Below are 19,693 nucleotides of genomic sequence, written 5' to 3'. Positions count from 1 at the left end.
TTCCCTCCAGAAAGGGCATTGGAGGCTGTTAAAAACAATTCTGATAGAGAGTTAGCATTATCAGGGTCTGTTTTGGAGGACTGACTTACACGGGTGCATAAATCAGCAGCAGTTCCAATTTAAGGCTGTTCAAGTCTCTGACTGGAAATACTATTGGGACCTAAAGCTGAATATCCAGGACTATATAAAATTAGGTGTGTGGATTGTGTCTTGTTCCCATGATACTTTCCACCACTATGACCCTCGTCTTTACCTTAACAAAGTGATGCCAAGCAATGTGAAAAAAAAGACCAAACATGTCCCACAAAAGAAGAAAGTGCTTTCACATTTCCCAGTATCCAGTAGAAATTATTGAGCTTGATTTGGTAATCCATCCAATCCAAGGTTGTTTTGATAGCCACACCATGGCAAGGGGAGCACAGCACAGGAAAATGATTAACTTAATCCTCCTGCCTTGTTTGTTTGATGCTGCCTCACTCCAGTGCGAGTCAATAAAACTTTGTGCACCAACAGACACAACTTCCAGCACCCACCAGCTGGGCCAAAATGGGGATTAGCAAAGCTGCCTTTCTCTTTCTTTTCTTGCTCAGATCAGGTAAGAGTCCTTTGTCTTCTGCTTGCCTGGGTGACCAAACACTAGCAGGCTGTGTGTGGTGCAGGTAGGTCCCTCAGTCAACGTGTCACTCGTTTCCTGGACAATGACAGGTTTGGGTCTTGCTGGTCAGAAAGAGCTGCTGTTGGGTAAAGTGAGAGTTGTGGTTGCCCCCGGGTTGTGTTCATAGCAACACCAGAAGACCTTGGTGCCTGCATGGGCAGCTAATGGCCCCAGGAGAACAGTTCTATGGCCAGAGATGTGGGCACCCTTGGGAAGCACCTGTCAAAGGCTTGTGCAAAACCCACAGCAGTCAGTGAGAAGTTCTTTCTAATTTTAGCAGGCTTTGGATAAAATGCCAAAAGTAAAACTGTGTTTACTGCCAATCATTGTTAAGCACAATGATGCGGATTTTCATCCTTTATGACAGGTGTTTTAAAACTTTGAAATGGAATATTTAAAACCAAATACAAAATTGACAGGCTCCTTAAAATTCCAGAAATTTCACATTTTCTGTTGTCAAACACTTACAATAAAAATGTTCTCCTTTGTTTTCCTGAGGGCAGTAGTAGAAATTTACTCCCCAGTAACCTAGATGACCTTTTCCAAGCATATGTCCAGAATTCTTTCTTATGGTTCCAACAGAAGATAGATGTTCCACTGATGGTAATATATGGATTTCAAGCTTATCAACAAATTCTGTAAATAAGTATTACATGTGTAGTATGTATTTCAATCAGATTTCAATCAGATACCATACTCTCTTGTACTTTGAAATTACATATAATTACATGGTACTTAAATTACATTTTAAAAGAACTATAAATACATATCAGTACAATGTTTATGAATTTTTAATAGTTCAGGCACTTAAGTTCAGAATACCAGGGACATATCATTGTGTGACTGCACAAGATTATAAAAGACAACTGAGAAACTAGGGGGTTTTATTTGTTCATTTTTATCAGCCTTTAGCTGACTTGCTCAAAAATGACGGTCCACAAATGCCTTAAAGCCAATTTTTATGTCTTCTGGGTTAGTACTGGTCAAATCTGCAAAGATGCTTATGGAAATGAAGAAATTTGCTTTTTCACATGTATTTGAATATTCTTTTCAATTATCCTGTGCAATATCTGGGTTTATATCGATTTTAGTCAGACTAATATATTCCCTGATGCATTTAAAATCTCTTATATTCTTTTCTTATATTTACACATTGCAGTGTTTTTCAGGCAACCAGAATCACCTTTTCTAAGTTTCTGCCAATCTATCTTGATTTTTAGTTTGTGCATGCCATCCAAATTCCTATGTATTCATTCTCAATCCAACTGTAATAATTTTTTTTTCTTATAGTCACTGAAAAGGAATAGTATCCAAAGTAGAGCTCTTTGAAAAAATACAGAGTTTTAAGATGAGTAAATAAAGTTTGGGAAGGAGTATTTTCTTTTTCTAGTCCCCTGGAACAGTGGCCTCAGTTAAGTTAGGAAAAAATTCAGGAAAGGAAGCACTTACTTACTAACTCCATCAGAAGAAATTAGTAGGCTAGGCTACGGGTGTTCTACATAGTCCTGCTGTAACAGTAGGACTATAGATCCCTCAGTGTCAGGGATTTCTTAAGACATGCAAATTTTATAGCCTTGAGCCAACTCTGCAAAGAGACACAGAAAATGCCCTCAGGCAATAAATGATCTTATTTTCATTAGTGGCCAAAATATCTTTTATTTTGTGTGAATCTGTGTCATATGGAGGTAGGTGATGAATGGCCCATATGTCAAGGGAATTAGTAACACTGGAGAGATGTTGCAGTGAATTCAGCCCTAATATGAGTGTGTAAATGAAAGATTCACAACATTACCTGTGAGCACACTGTACAAAATTATTAACTTCCTGCATCTGTCAATAATAATCTATATTGAAAAAAAAAATAGAAAAAATTAAACTATATGGCCAATTGAACTCACTTGTGCAACACTGTAACCTGATGCTGGAGATGGAAATAAACTCTTGTAGAAATTAGGAACAGAAACATAGAATCTTTTTAGACATAAAAAGACAAAATCAATTAGGTGGTAAAATCTATTGTGAGTTACAGTATTTTAGAGGTGTGTTAGAATTATTAGCAGGTAGATAATATAAATCTTATGCATATGTAGCTTTCAGATCTAATAATACTAACTTATTTACTAATTTAAAATCTTGGGTTAAATTGTTGCAACAGAGATGTAGCCTGACAATTTCATTATTCAGCCTGCTCAACCCATTGCAATAAAACAATGGTGGGCATTGAAAAAGGCTATAGAATAACTATGTAGTTGAGGTGCCTTGCTCTAGGGCAGGACATCTTGGGACAAACAACTAAGCAGTGACCAATGAAGCTGCAGGGCTTGCACAATCCACATGACAGGTCATAATCTCCCATCCACCTAATTCATGCTTCTCCAAAACCTTGATATGGGTATCACTTCCCTCCATCTTTGTCTGGTTGATGTTGACACCACTTAGTCTCTCTCCCCATTCCCCCTCACTCTTGCTTCCCATTTTTTGCTTTTAGCTTCAAACTCATGCATAACTCTAATCAGAATTGCCTCTACATCTTTCTTCTGTCTCTTTTCTTCACATGACAGGTTGCAGTCATTCAGCTCTGATTCTGTCAGGAGATAGAAATAACCTCAGAGTTAATAATCTTTTACCCAGAATTATGCAAAATAAATGGTGTCTTCACCTGTCCAAGCTACATGGAAAATGAGACTGAAATCCAGAGATCTTCTTAACTACAGAATTCTCATTTTTAATGCCTGATTCCTTTCCTTCCCTTCTAGTGAAAGGAGATATACTGGATGATTATTCAAAAACAGATGGTGTTTGGATACTTACTCGAAACAAACAGTTTTATGAGACAAATAATGAAAGAGAATGTGCAGACAAATGTGAAGCTGAAAGAAATTTTACCTGCAGGTAATTTCTGTTGAATCTTAAAACTGTGCCATTGTGGATGTCTGCATATCAATGATACGTTCCTACCTTTACTCAGAACCAACATCCCCATTCTGCTGCAGCTCTGCCTACAGCAGCGTCTCACATGCTGTGCCTTTAGCCTGTGACTTATCTCCAGCCATAAATTACCACAGGATCAAGTGAAGAGTGGATTTACAATGTACTACTCATTTTATAGTAAATGTTCGAGTTCCTGTTTGTATCCAATATTACATGGAGAACTGATTGAGCCTCTCTGGCTGGATGCTGATTTTTTTCACAAGAGTTTCTAGTTCATTGTAGGGACAGTCACTAACCTGAGCAGCTAGGATGATGTTGACAATGTTTTGACAATGCAGTTTCTAGTTTCCCAGACAATAATTTATTCATGTAGTCATATATCCGGAATAAGTGAGCCACTTGAGAGTAGTAGATAACCCTAACCTCTTACTTGTCTAAAATATTGAGTGCAGTATCTGTGAAAGATAAGGATGATTATAAGACAACAAATTAATAATTTATAGAAAAATAATTATGAGTTGAATAATTTTAATTGAATTTAAAATATTGTTTCTTATGTGAATATTGCTTCCTTCTCAATTTCAACAGGGCTTTCCTATTCACCAGGAAAAAACTACAGTGTTTAACACTGGCTGAAAATGCTAAAATGACAGTGACATTCACCAGCACAGACACAGTTCTTTATGAGAAGAGAAGTATGTGTACAGTAAGATGTTACATATTTATTCATCAAGCCTATTCTAATGGCATCCTTCTGTTCTCTGCTGCAGTGCTGGATCAAATTCTTGTATAGGACAGAAAACTAATAGAGAATCTGGGGGCAAACAGGAAGAAGCCACGTTACTAAAAATGCTGTTCAAGAAGGACCAAATACCAAGGCCTAGATCCATGGTGGTGTCCATGTGCCATTTGAACTGGAAGTTACTTGTTGCCTTCCTCCCAGACCCAGTTCTATAGTCTTCACCTGCTCTCCCTGGGTGTCAGATGTGCCCAGCTTTATTATTTAGACAGGCTAAAATAATTTAGGAGGAACACATTTTTCCCAGCAGATTGGCCTCCTGTTAGGTTACTTAAACATTTTCATTTTATATTTTGAGCTTTTGGGAGAGTCTTCTTGTTCAAACAAAAAAGGGGAAAAGGAAGGGGAAATCAAGATCACCGACCTCAATAAATGGAGATTTTTCAGTGTCTGTTGCCAATAAAAGCACCATTGATATGATTTGCATTCTCTGTCTTAGAGTTCCACTAGAAAAATACCTGGGAGAGTCCAAGTCTAAGATGAATCAAAAGTTTGGGGCCACTTATATGACAAGTGCATTTTGACAATTAAGTGTTTTCTGGCTGAAAGGGATAGCTGGATGAGACCCACACTGCAAATGTGCTTATGAGCAACGCCTTTCCAAGAATCCCCAGCTGCTGCTTAAAGACATTCCTATTTATCCTGGTATTATTCTTTGTTTATCAAAAACTTGATATAGCTGTTCTTTCGAATTAATTATATAGCTTTATAACAATGCTTCAGAAATTTCTGTCTTTAGATGCTTATTAGCTGTAATTAATTTATTTTGAAATACATTATAGAATGTTTGCAGGCGCAAGAGCTTCAAAATATGAGTAAAACATGAGTAAAACATGGTTCATCGTGTACAGCTGAGCTTCAGTTATATCTGCAAATTTTCAGTACCAGGAAATGAATGTTGTAACACCATTGAATTAACAAATTTAATTTCATTTCAGTTTACCTTATGCAGTGTAAAAGAGGGATTGGGATAGACTACAGAGGCACAGAAGCCAAGACTCAAAGGGGTATTCCATGCCAGAAGTGGGCAGAAGAAATACCCCACAAACCAAAGTATGTCCCTATTTACATTTCTTTTCACTATTCTGAACCTTTTTCAAGTTTTCTCATCTTCATATATATACACAGATTTATAGAGCAAGTTATCAAATCCTGTTGTCAGGTGACTTTTAAAAACAGCTTTATCTGTCTTGTTACTTTTGACACTACTGCAATGATCTGGATAAGGAAAGGATGTATTGTCAGTTAGAGAAGTTGTGTCTAAATGTGAGGTTAAATGCTCCTTCTCTCCACACAATTAAGATTTTTGCTATTGGTAACAGTGGGCTCAGAATTACTCTCCTCTGAATAAAGTGACAGGTGTGCAACTCTAGCCCCCTGCTCCCCCACCTGCCATACAGATAGTAAAAAAAAATTGAGAAAAGTATCCAAGGGCCAAATGGATCTGACGAGGTAGAGTCTTCTCAGGGCTGGCTGCCATTGGACTCACTGAAACAAGTGGGGAAGCAGAGGTCCTGTGTCTTCTCATCTATGTTGAAGTTTTATTTTAAAAAATATTTTGTTTTTATTCTAATTAAATACACTCAGATACTCTTGTTCAGATAATTTAAAAGTAATTTAGTCTTCTCTGGGAAGATTACTGTAGGAAGAAGCCTAGCTTCACTTGCTTCAGATCTCTATGAGACCTAGATGTGTTTGGTGAATAATCTCTAGAAATACACAACTTTTAAAGTAGCTCCATTAAGACAAACACGTGACAGAGCCACGGGTCTGTAGTGAGCTGATTAGATCAACTGGATGCACATATTAAAGACAACAATTGTCCTTTGAGATTGTCATTGTCCTTAAAGGCTGTAAGTTCACTTCTTACTAGCAACTGGGGCTAGGAGAAAGCTACTAATAATTGTAGCTAGGAATGATTTTTCAGTTTTCGTTTATGGCTTACAATGGGAAATCAGTTTCTCTCATTTTTACTGTGAATGAATAAAATTCACAGCTAGCTGAGCAGGTTAGACGTTTCCCTTCTGTGCCACTAAAGTACTGGCATTAAAATAGAATTTTAATACTATTACAGCTATACACCTGAAAAACACCCCAATGCAGGATTGGAAGAAAATTACTGCAGAAACCCTGATGCAGATGAAAGTGGACCCTGGTGTTACACAACAGATCCTAATAAGAGATTTGATTACTGTGCCATCCAAGAGTGTGAGGACCAGGTTACGCACACTGGAGAAGGTATATTTACTTTTCAGAGAAGAGATGTTCAATTAGGTAACATTATTCCTGCTACATTTTTGTGCTTTATTTTTACATATTTTTTTTCAATTTAGAATTTAAATCAAGATGAACTTAAGAAGTTCTCAACAGAGAGGTTGTTTTCATAACTGGCTTGAGTTCTCAAAGTTATTTTGTAAACATAGAAGAACTAAATTTGCTGATATTGTTTGCTTTATCTTCATCTGTCTTGTTACTTTTAACTCTACTGGCAGAGAACTACGATGATCTGGATAAGGACTGTATTGCTCTTACACCTGCAATTTATTTAATTGTAACAAGGGTAAAGACTGACCCAAGTGCTGTGCAACATACTGAACTGCCATTGCTAACAGTACATACAGACACATGACAAATTCCTCCCTGCGAGTGAAACATATTCCTGAAGCATTATTAATTTGGCCAGGCTGTAATGCACAGATTTCTGAATTCCTTTCATTGTTAGCTGGAGCAAACCCCACTTGTCCTTTCAGCATAATCTTCCATGAATAGGCTGGAGCATTCCTTGCTGTTTTCCTTCTGCCTAGGACCTCCGGGGGAGTGCATGCAGTGTAATGGCGAGGATTACCGCGGAGAACTTTCGAGAACAGAGTCTGGACTGGAGTGCCAGCACTGGGATGTCCAAGAGCCTCATATGCATGGATTTATCCTGAAACAGTGAGTCACACTCAACACCAAATTCACTCCCACAGAGGCTGGAAGATCCTGCCTGCAGACAGCCTCATTGCTACACATGGCTGTTGCTGACTCACAAGTTTCTCTTCATTTTCAATGTACAGCTATCCAGAGAAGGATCTGAAGAGGAATTATTGCCGCAATCCTGATGGTGAACTTCGGCCCTGGTGTTTCACTACCAACCCAAATAAACGCTGGGAATATTGCAACATTCCCCGTTGCAGTGAGTCTGATTTCCTGAGATCACTCCAGAGGATAGTTCATTAAAATAATGCAGAGAGGGGAAAGAAAAGAAACCACAGTTCTGAGTAACCTAGAGGTATCTCTGTGAATCAGGGAAAGTGCACATTAATAAGCACAATCACTCATAAAACTTCTATTATGTAAAATCATGTATGGTCAGTGAGGATGAAGGTGTCACAAAGTACAGTACAGCAAAAGATATTATAGGAAACCATAATTTGCCCTTAACCACTTTACTTTTCAACTTACCTGGGAGGCAAGACATTAAGGTTTAATCAGGTGGTAGTTTACTGCTGATTTGCTAACTCATAGAAATCATCTAAATTACCATGTGGCTATACTGTGTTATTTTACCTGGGTGTAATCTGCACAGCCAGCACTGCCTTTTTCTTAGCAAGGGATGAATCCTGAGAAATAGGTTCAGGCCTCAGGAGAAAAACCTGACAACCCATTAAGCTGAGCATACTAAAGCTGGATATTTCCAAGGCACTGAATTAAGAGATAATATTCCAAATTGTACAAGTGCATTGCACTTTGAGAAAAAAAAAATTATAAGTGTGGGTTTTTTCTCTAGAGATTGCTTTCTTATGTATCTGCACTTGCCAGTGCTCTAAGCAGTGTTGTGTGTTTGCTAGATGTAGCTCTCTTCAGCATGCTTAATTACAGATGGAAGAATAACTATTTACAGACTTTTGTATGAAAATTGTGACAATTACCATAGCATTTCCATCATGTCCTTAAAGCTTAAAGTTTAAGGAACATATCAAACTTTTAGGGTCATACTCATGTCCTTGGGAAATTCTGTATATTACAGGTATGTGCTGTAAATTCATTTTCCATTTGCCCTCTGCAGGTTCTATGCCTCTGATCATTACTCTTGTTTTCTGTGCTGTTCCCCACATGGCAGAACATTTCACTTTCTGTCTTTTTTCCACTATATCTTCTGTCCCTCTTCCCCAGTTCACTGACTCCAGAGGTTCAGCTCCAAAGGCTGTTCTGCTTTTTCTCACAATTTTTCTTGGTCCTCTCTGGTCTTCCGCTCTACCTGTGTATATTATATTACTGTACTCCATCTCACTTGGGTTTACAAGACTGTACAAGACTACTCACTGCCCTTCCTGTTCTGCTCTCAGGGGACAGTAGGCACAGAGTCTGGCTCAACCCAGCAAAGTTATTTACTGGCTGCTGCAAAAGGGCAGGCACAGGACATCCATCTGGCAGTCTGGAGGCCCATAAAAATGTCCTCTTTGATTTTGAAATGGTTTTTAACCAGTGTAACCTCTGCTGAAAGAAAAAAGAACACATCTTCAACATTACAGAAACAAAGGCGTTTATATATTTTTGAAAGCACTACTTTACCAGTATTTTCCTCCCCTTCCCTTCCCTTCCCTTTCCTTTTCTTTTTTTTTTTATTTTCCCATTACAGCTACACCCCCACCAGTCTCTGGCCTAGACTCCCAGTGTCTTTCAGGAAGAGGTGAAGACTATCGAGGAAGGATAGCTACCACTGAATCAGGAAATGCCTGTCAACACTGGAACATGCAATTTCCTCACAAACATGGCTGGGTTCCTGACAGATATCCCTGCAAGTACGCTGAGCCTCATCATTCTAACAAATTCCAAGGAACAGTTATTCCCTATCAATCCAGATGCAGAGGCAAGAGGAGGACAGGTTTTCCTCATCTATATTGTTAACTTGTAATTCTCACTAGTTGTCAGTGCTCATTACTTCTGTTCAGGTCTTAATCATTTTTTTCTGCCTCCCTGTTTATTCTGATGTATTTTTCTCACTTGTCTCTTCAACATCCCACAGGAGAGCTATAAGTAGTTCACTACTTTTATGTTAAAAATCCCTTGGCTGTCTTTTGGCGCATTTTCAATGCATTACTCTTCTGAAGAGTGATGCTCCAAGGACAACATACTCCAGTACATCCTTGTGCTCCAAGGTCAGAGGAGCTGAGTTTGCAGAGCACTACCAATGTGCAGGCATAGCTGGGACTGACCTGGTTTATAGCTCTGTACTTTGAGCCTGCAAGTTTTCTAGGGAAGTGAAACCCTGTTCACTCTCACAGGGCAGAGAGCAGCATGCACCAGTGCTCCTATCTACACACTTCCTGTCTGTCACATCCAGCCTTGCCTGGCTATTACTGTAATCTCAGGGATATCAGTGCCTTGTGTGCTCTTACTGCTGCATCTTGACCTCAACCACAAGAACAGAAAGTGTAAGCATTGGAAAAGTTCTTCTGATATCTCCGGCATTCAGACTGTGAAGTTGAAGGCCATTGATTAGTCCCAAAGGAGTGATGCATGGGTTAATCAATCTCCAAAAAGAATAAATACACCACTGAGTTGAATTCTGCATGCAGTAGTTGTTAATAGTCATGCACACAATTCTTCTGGATTTCTATGACTGGTTTAAAATCAGTGTTCCTTTTTCCTGTTTTAAGGGGCTTAGAGGAAAACTACTGTAGAAACCCCAATGGAGAGAAGAAGCCTTGGTGCTACACTACCAACAGCAGCATTAGATGGGAATATTGCACTATTCCTCCCTGTGACAGGACAGAACAAGGGATTGCTGGTATGAATGGTGGACTGTACTTGAGATAAGGACTTTAAAACAGTGAAAGATTTATTGTTTCATATTGTAAATGTATTATTTTTTTTCAGTCACGTTGTCACGCTTAATGTTTGTCTGCCTGTCATGTTGCAAAATCTGCCAAATATTAAACTTTCAGTGGTTAGGGAAATACAGTGAAAGATGCAAATCACAAGCTGACTCAACAGAAAAATTACAGGATGAAAGATATTTATGTTTTTACATTCCTTTCTTCCCAAAGGTAGGCCAATTATAGCAAATTCATTGAAAAATTGAAAGGTTTAAAGGGATGAAAAATTGCTAAACTAAATTAACTCCTATTTTTGGAAGCCACAAAAGAGAGGACAAGAGCTTTCAACGTAACTAAAAATCACAATGAAACATTTATTCATTTAAGAACAAAATCAACAAGAAAGTCTTAGCACAATAAAAAGGAAAATAGAGAGACTGAAGTTTAACACAATGTCTGTTTGAGAACTATCATGGGCAAAATCACCAGCATCTGATCTTTGAGGATTTTGCATGAGAACTTTCTTATCTTTAATTCTGACATATTCACTTATGCCAAAATGAAACTAACTGGTGAACCCTTCACTTAAAAACATCTAACATAAGATGTTAAAACTGTGAAAGTTTTCTCAGTATCTTTGGAAATGCCTTTCTGCTGCAGGTGTGATGACTTCACTGGATACTGTCTGCATAAAAGAGTAATTCATTTTTGTCATCCTGTGTGTCTGAGGCTTTCTTGTGCCTGCTCAGTAAGAACATTAAAATTACGATGCCAAAGACCAGTTTCTGTTGTTTGCCGCAGATGTGCCCGTACAAGCTCCCCTAACAGAGGAGTGCTACCGAGGCAAAGGGCAGAGTTATCGTGGCACAACTTCTGTCACTGTATCAGGGAAGAAGTGCCAGGCCTGGAGCTCCATGTTCCCACACATGCATATAAAAACCCCGGACAGATTCCCACACGCGTACGTTAATCTCACCTTTTCTTGCTTTCTCTGGCAATAACTGTTCCTGGTTGTGTTAAATTTGCACAGCTATGCTTTAAAACACTGCTAGGGAATATATTGATAAAAGAGAACTTTTCTAAGATACAGAAATGTTTTCTGTTAGTCTCGTTTGTAAGAATTGTGTTTCCTTGTTATCTAAATTCTGAGTAAAATACAGCTGTGTCCCTTACACTTAAATATGATCTTCTGCAACCAACACCAGGAGACTTGCATCCAGAGACAAGGCACGTACTGAAATATGTGTTTCGTTTATGAATTTGAGACTTTTTGTTGTGGCCTTTCTAATGATTTAATCTGGGGAGGACACAGCATTTATTATACAAAGCATGCAGTCAGATATGTCATGCTTAGAAATACTAAGTGTTCTTTGCAGTTGGAATTGGGCACCCAGAATTGTGTACACTGAAAATTCTCCTTGATTTATCTTCTTCAGATTAACAAAACTGCACCAGGAATGACTGGAGCAGTGACAAGCTAATCAAAATCACTAACGTGCCAGTTTTTAGTAAGGGCAGGAGAACAACAGGATTACAGTTACAGGAGCAATTGCGAGGAAATCCATCATGCTTAGTGGATTATAAGCGGAAGATTGATACTTTTCTAATTTTTTGCCTTTTTTATGCTGCCACCCTAAATAATTTGAAATTTTCATTTACATTTTGTCATGAAAAAACAGGAATATCCTCAGAGGGGGATGATATAATTCAAAAATATTTAAAAAAATTCAAATCAATCTGGGAAAATGTGGAATTCATGTGTTCTGTCATATTCAGAGAAAAAGCATTGCAGTTCTTTTTTATTATGAGACCATGCTGTGATTTAAGAGGGGGAAATACTGCAACTCTGCAAATTATTGAAAAGATAAATTCTAGTCCCCCATGCCCCAGCAAACACAGGCATAAGTGTGGTCTCACTGAAGTCGGTAAAAATTGAGTTTTGGGGTGTAAGACGGGATCAATTGCATAAGCATTTGTGTGCCATTCTTCTGGATATGAGAAAGAATTTTGACATTTAAAAAATTTCGGAAAAGCCTAAGTTCCCCCCAGTAGTATGAATTTTCATGCATATTTATTACTAATTCACACATTCTGTACTAATTCACAATTGTGTATGCTTGCAAAATTGCTACATGGGGCAATTATTTAGGTACTCAGTACATTGAAATATTACAGCCAGAGAATAAGCCAGTACTTGAATTGTTTCCTTATGTATAAGTATATTCAAGACTCTAATGCACATGTGAAATACAACTTTTCACTAGCATCACAACCACAGATGTGCTTGCTGGTAATAGAATATCTGGCCATAAGTAAAACCAACAATAAATCGATTTATTTGTACATAGTACATCTTTTTGTCAAGATATTCCTATGCTTATTTTCAGTCTTATGCAGCATAACTGTTGATTTTATTTGTGCAGGGATTTGAGGGACAACTATTGTAGAAACCCAGATGGTGACAGCAGCCCGTGGTGTTTCACCACTGACCCCAACACAATATGGGAGTACTGCAATATCAAGAGATGTGATGATCATACACAACAGTCTGCACCGAATGCCTCCCCTGGAATGATGGAACAAAACATTGGCCTGACTACACTCACCACATCTGGTAACAGCTGGCTATAAGTGTCGCCTCCTGTAGAGTCTGTGGGTACAGGAAATAGCAACCTATCAAATAATTCTTGAGTGACATGGTTTAACCACAGCCAGAAACTAAGTACCATGCAGCTGCTCACTTATTCCCTCACCCTTTCTTTGGTGGGGAGGAAATTTTTTTTAAAAGTAAGACTCATGAGATAAGTATGGTTTAATAATTTAAGCAAAATTACATACAATAACTATAATAATAGCAGCAATAATAAAAATAATAATTGTAATGAAAACATGTGAGAGAGACAAAACCCAAGGAACAAAAGTGATGTACAATACAATTGCTGGCCAAGGCCCAGCCCGTCCCTGAGCAGCAATTAATGGCTCCATCCAGTGTATGTAATAAGCATACATTGTTCTTAGGGATGGAATATCCCTGTGGCCAGGCTAGGTCAGCTGTCCTGGCTGTGCTTCTGCCCAGATTCTTGTGCACCTCCTCACTGGCAGAGAAGGAGAAACTTAAAAGTCTTTGACTTAGAGTAAGCACTACTTAGCAACAACAAAAATATCAGTGTTATAATTGTTATTCTGATATTAAACCTAAAACACAGCACTCTAACAGCTACTAAAAAGAAAACTCTATCTAAGCCAAAACCAGGACACTGACTAGGCCTGCAATGTAACAATTACATCCCTCCTGCAGCTCTCAGATCAGTACTGCTGCATTTTGCAGCAAGTTCTCTTTAATTAGTATATGTCCTGTAGCCTATGTCATTTTACAGTGCATTCTGAAGGTGTCTTTTTCTTTTAGGTGAATAAGAGGAAAACAGACATTTCTAGTATTTCTCTAGTTGTGTTCTATTGAAATATGTGACTGCTATTATCACAAGAATTTTGCTTGTGTTGTGCTTTATGTTTTCAGGAGGGTGACCATAGCTTGTATTGTTCAAAGGCAGCTTTGTTTTGCAAAATTAGATAAATGAGGTGTCACTCTGTTTTGTTACTTCCTTAATTAATAGTTCACACTGGTCAAAGCGGTATGACATATATTAAAGTATAGTGGAGCTTTGCACGTGTTACTTATTTTGCAAAGGAAGGTGACAGGGTTGAACAAAAGATACATTCCTAAATTGATTTGTGTGCTCTTCTTACAAGCAGCAGAAAAGAACTACCTGTAGCAAAGTCCTTGGAAGCAAAAGTTGCTCCTTCAGTCTAATGGGCTGCTGAAATATGCTTCTCTCCTGAAAGTGCTACTGATACCAGTTTAGTAAAAACCTTGAAATCTCTCCAGATATTTGCAATATGTTATAGAAAATGCCTGAAGTTCCTTGATATGAATATATATAATCACCCTGAATTTATGAATGGAGGTGTTAAAAAACATTAATTTTGTGGTGAATTTACTTTGGGAAGTGTAGATAACTGTGGGGCAAGAATAATCTAACTTTGACTATAAGCAGGTAAATGCATGTAATTTGGACTTTCAAAGCTCAGAAATAGTTTCAGAAGCTCAGTGTGTCTACATGAAGCCTAAGAACTGAGGTATTCACCGCAATTTTTTTTTCTTGATTCACACAGTCAACCACAATAACAGGAACATTGTGTAAGGTAATACCTTACTCATATTAGCCCAGTGTTGTGAATACCCCACTCACTTGAAGCAAAGCCTGTAATATACTGCCTGGACTTAGAGACTGTAGGCAGTGGGTTCATTGGTAGAGTCAAAAATCACCAGACACAGGTATTCATATCCTGCTATGCCTGCATTTCAAGGAGCAGCATTAAAACAGTTAAATTATTTTTGTTCAGATCATGTAGCTTGGGGATGTGGAAAATTAGGAAAGTTCCCTTTTTGTGTGTGTAACTGTTTTCACGGTGACCTGGGGATGTACTCACATCCATAATTGGTGGATCTTCAGACCAAGAGCATGGCCTGGATGCTTAGAGACAAGGACTTTCTCCCCCCCTCTCCCCACCCCCCAATTCTTTTACTCCAGTAGGTCTAATAAAACACTTTCTCTCCCTACAGTCCTTGTGTCAGTCACATTTTAAAGCCTTTGGAGCTACAATATTATTCCTGCCAGTATTGCTGATTGCATGCCTAGTGTCCCTATTACTAGAGAAGTTACTTCACACTCTCTTTTCCTCTCTAGGCTGAAGTTGGAGGACCTCTGGTCTGCCAAGAGAAGAACAGATCTCTCCAATATGGAGTCACCTCTTGGGGACTGGACTGTACCCAGCCATCAAAGCTTGGTTTTGTCCAAATTCCTGGTTTGGTTTCTTGGATCAAGAATGCAATGTCTTCCCACTGAATCTGGATGCAGGTTAATTTTTCTGGAAAGCAGTCCCTGTGTCAGAAACAACATTCTATGTATAGTCTTACAATTGGTTTTAAAAATTATGTGATAATTCATAGGAATCCTCAATAAATACAACTACTGGCTGAGAGTAAGTAGCTATTGCAAAGCAGTAGCCAAGCTGATCAATTGCTACTGTCTGTCAGAGTATGCGTGTTGTACCTGTGTGAGTCAACCATGATTGCATGTGACAGCAGCTGTAAAGCTGCTACTTCAACCTTGTTACACCCAAATACTTAAACCCAGGAATTAAATTGAAGGTTCCTTTACACTAGTTGGCACAAAGAGGAATTCCAACCAAATACTCTCAGGAGGTGAAAAATCACATAAAAGCTTACTGGTAAAAACACAGAAAATAAAGAGACTTTGGCAAAAGGATTAAATATGACAACATATTCACTTATCATAGCATTACTTAGCATTAATTTAGTACTTAGCATTTACTCAGCCCATTTCACCTAGAAACCTTTAAAACTATGAGATCTGACATTACCCACAAAGTTCCATGAAAAGAGAATTAGGATAAGAAAGAGAGAGAGAAAAACAGAAGAGACAGAGAAAGACAGAGAGACAGAAGAGATTTAGAAGAACACAGGTAGATCTACCACCTCCTAGGATTCCATTGTGGGGGACATAGGAACTCCAGGAAGCTGGCAGGGTCACGACCATGTGCAGGCCTTGTGCTCCATCTATTAAGCTTCCATGGGCCTTTCCCCTAAGGAGAGACTTCCAGTTGCTTAGCCAGTCAGGGGCTGGGTTAGCACCACCCTCCCATGTCAGTGATTGATTGATTGATTGATTGACAGCTCTGCCAGGGCTGAGGGGGTCTGGGGGCAGGGCAGGGCACCACCTCACCTAGCAGCGCATAAGCAAGCATTTCAAGCACCCCAAAAAGTGGCTCAAGACACCAAACTTATCCAGTCTTTGACAATGATCCCGTTTCTCAAGACATAACCAGGACCATCGCACTGGGACCTTTCTTCTTTCAGTCTAATCAGGCCACCTTTCCTCTCCTGGTCCTATCTAGCAGGCAGAGTAGAAAGGAAAGAAGAGGAAAGCATATTGAAACAATGGGCAATTGTTATATCAATAAAACCTAATTAACATCTTTTTATGCAGTCCATTCCCCCCACCATCCCATGAATCCAAAAATCACAGGATTCTCAGGTTCTAGGGGGTGAGTCCATGCAGCAGACTTTTGGCACCTAAAGAAATCTAGCAGATCATCTGTGATTCCCTGTGCTCCTGGAGGCATCACTTTCCTACTTTGAGGTTTAGTATTCTCTAACATTAGATAATTTACACAACTATTTGTGATACTTGTTTGACTTGTAAGCTGAGTTCCAAAAAAAGCTTGGAAAATTCAATTTAGGCCACCTTGCCTTTTGGTCTCCACAATCTTACATGTCCAGATATCCCTACAACCCAAACAAATACACATGTCCCAGATCACCACCCTTATCCCTCCCACCAAGCAGGTTTCAGGGAGATTCCCAGAACCTGTACTCAGGGAGAGAGAAAAGGTCAGTGGACATCATGGGAAATGATATACAGTACAATTCTACTACTACAATGATTTTGATCCAACCTAAATCTTTCTTTTAATCCTTCCCTGTCTACAGCAGGAAAAAATCAGGAGCTGGGTTAGCGTGGCTGCTAATGATTGATTGATTGATGGATTGATTGACAGCTCAGCCAGGCTGGGGGCCTGGGAGTGGGGCACTGTCTCACCAGAAGCAAGGCCTGACCCATCCTCAACCACACACACACCAGCATTGGTTTCAGACATGCAGCTTGTGCAGCCTCTGACAGCCGCCCCATATCTCAGTACAACAGACCAGAACCACTGCACTGGGACCTTTCCTCTCCTGCTCCCATCTTGTAGATAGAGAAGAAAGGAAAGAAGAGGAAATCATGCTGAAACTCCTGTAAAGCACAGCTGCTATTCATAAATCTAGTTAATATCCCTTTATGAAGTTCATTCCCCTCCAGCACCTGTTGAGTGCAAAAACTGCACTCAATCAGGCTCGGGGCCAGGGGGGAATACATGCAGCAATCTTTCAGCACCCAAGGGTCAAAAAGATCATCCATGATTTCCAGTGTGTTCTTGAAGGCAACACTTTCCTTCTGTGAAGTTTAACGTTATCTAATATTAGATAATTTACACAACTATTTTTGATACTTGAATTTGTAAGCTGGGGGTGGTTCCAAGAGTTTTTTTGTCTCAGGCCTGATCTCTAAATTTTGGAATGAATAACAATAATTTGAGAGAAGGCTATAGGGTATCAGCTCCTTCTTGGGCACTGTTAGGAAGCCCATCACTTTCCACACACTCCTAGGACTTTTATAACATGTTGGACCAAGGAGAGGGATCAGTTCTCCTCTCTCTAACAAGCTTAAATTTTCATACAACAGTATGAAACAGTATGCTTAAAAGACTAGAGTCCTTTACCATGTGCTTTCTCTTCAGAAAGCTTTATTTCATTTCCCCAGTAAAATTTTCAAAAAGTCTCTGTCCTTGTAATTTAACCAATTCTGTTGTAGGGTGTGGTATTATCACCTTCAGCTCTGAAGTTTGGTATGCTAATTCCTTAACAGAAGGGCAGGGCTGAGCGTGAGTGTTCAAGGGCACTTAATGATTACAAAATCAATAATGATAAATCAACCACACGCTAAAAAATTCCTATGTGCTGTTTGAATGAAAATGGCTTGGAGATTGCCTATGCACATCTAAAGTGCTACTCTGCATAGAAGCTTTGACTACCCCAAACATGACACATTCTGATGGCAATGTGGTTGTTCAAATCCAAACTCACATCCTGAAGCCAGGGAAGCACAGAAGATGCAGCAGAAAGGACACCCGGGTACGTGCAGTCCCAGAATTGCTGCGCTGAGCTGGAAGGAGAGGCAGGCAGGCTGCACAGTACTCAAGGGTTGCAGCACAAAACAACAAAATGGGGGCAAGTTTGCACCAAGGGTAGCAATTATCAGACCTAGTAGCTGGCTGGATAATCAGAAGTAACTGTTTATGTAGAAGAACTTAGCAAAGATTTTGCTTTGGACCATTGTTGACTTCCCGATTGTGGAGGTCTTGGGAATGCTTCACGTGCTTTTTGCCATGGGGACTGGATAAATAAACATTGGTAAATAACTGAAGCCATGTCCATGAGTCACTACTTAGGCACATTACAAAGTTTTGGTTCAACAACATTTTGATTTAGGAAACCCACAGGGTTATTGTGGATTTTATGCAGTGTAAATTCTTCTTTTACTATATACTTGCCTGGGAACATAAGTTGTAACATAAAAAAGCTAGAAAGCTGTGGTTCGTTTTTGTTCCTCCTACTCTTGTAATTCTATCTTTTGTTTATAAAGCCTTCCACTAAAGTATTTTATTTGGAAGCTTAGTAACAGATACAGCAGAGTGTAAAAGAATCTTAACTAGAGGCTTCTGAGAGGCAGAACAAATTGACAGAAGGATGAATATCAGTTTTTCTTGACTGTAAGCAAATAAAACCCTGGTGGCAGTCTCTCTGCCACTGCTCTGCCACTTAAGGAAGCAAGAAGAGTAGTCCTTACTGAAGTACATGTTCTTGTTGAAAATGTAAAAGGCACAATACTGAGCATAATGCATAATACATCAGTGATTTGCCTTCCACTTTCATGTATGCATTATTTTTTCCATACTGCTCTTCTGCTCACTTTCCCCCCACCCAATACTCCTTAGACTTTGAACTCTTATTTACCCAAGGTGTCAAATTCCTATGAAGGAGAAGCCTTTATCCAGGACTATTATATCAACCACAAGGAAAATGAAATCGCATCACCTGAATTAAAACATAGTATTGATTTCTGTAGAAAATTAAAACCTGAACTTTTCCTTTATGCTTTGGCTGCTGAAAATCATGTGTGAGCCTGGAATACAGCCAAGTGATATACAGGGACACCTGTATGTCACTTTCAAGGTTGCAAGGGACACCTGGAGGTGAGCTCATCCCAACACCTGCTCCGAACAGGTTCAGCTATGTCAGATTGTTCAGTGCCATGTTTCTGTCAAATTTGGAATGTCCTCAAGAGTAAAAATCCCACATCCTCTCTGGACCCCTGTTCCAGCATCTGAATACCTTGGTGGGGGATTAATTTCTCCTCACATCTAACCTTAACTTCTCTTGTTACAATTTGGGTCCTTGCATTTTGTCCTTCACCTGCTGTTTCTCCGGGATGACTCTGAGTCCATTTTTCCTCAGCTTTTCAGTGGTTAACTGTAGGCAGCAATAAGATCCCACCCTTTACTCTTTCCTCTCCAGGATGAAGACGCTTCTTCGCCTTCCTCGTACACCACATGTCCCAGCCAGCAGCTTGGTGGCCCTGTACCTCCAAGGCTGGGCCCACTCCAGGCTGTCTTCTACCAGCAAGGCCAGGAGTGGCTGTGGCAATCCAAGTGTGGTCTCGGGAGCGCTGAGGAGAGTGAGGAATCCCGTCCCTCATGCTGCTGGCTGAAGCTCCCGCTGCAGGGCTGCGCACGGGCGGTATAACCCAGCTGGCCTTTGCTGTC

At 39.5% G+C, this 19,693-nt stretch overlaps 1 protein-coding gene across 1 annotated transcript; it reads left to right on the top strand.

Moving 5' to 3' along the window:
• Nucleotides 1-485: 485 nt before the first annotated feature.
• Nucleotides 486-15,094, top strand: LOC100228354 (plasminogen). The gene is made up of 12 exons (XM_030268548.4): nt 486-595; nt 3,412-3,547; nt 4,175-4,281; nt 5,324-5,438; nt 6,460-6,623; nt 7,190-7,319; nt 7,442-7,560; nt 9,007-9,169; nt 10,028-10,158; nt 10,988-11,147; nt 12,610-12,800; nt 14,935-15,094. The coding sequence occupies exons 1-12, from the start codon at nt 547-549 to the stop codon at nt 14,937-14,939; spliced, it is 1,470 nt and encodes a 489-aa protein (XP_030124408.4). The 5' UTR covers nt 486-546; the 3' UTR covers nt 14,940-15,094.
• The last annotated feature ends 4,599 nt before the right edge of the window (nt 15,095-19,693 follow it).

Source organism: Taeniopygia guttata, chromosome 3 (assembly GCF_048771995.1).
Source record: "Taeniopygia guttata chromosome 3, bTaeGut7.mat, whole genome shotgun sequence".
Lineage (NCBI taxonomy): Eukaryota > Metazoa > Chordata > Aves > Passeriformes > Estrildidae > Taeniopygia > Taeniopygia guttata.
Note: the sequence above shows the minus strand (reverse complement) of the source record. Positions and strands in the feature narration are given on the sequence as shown.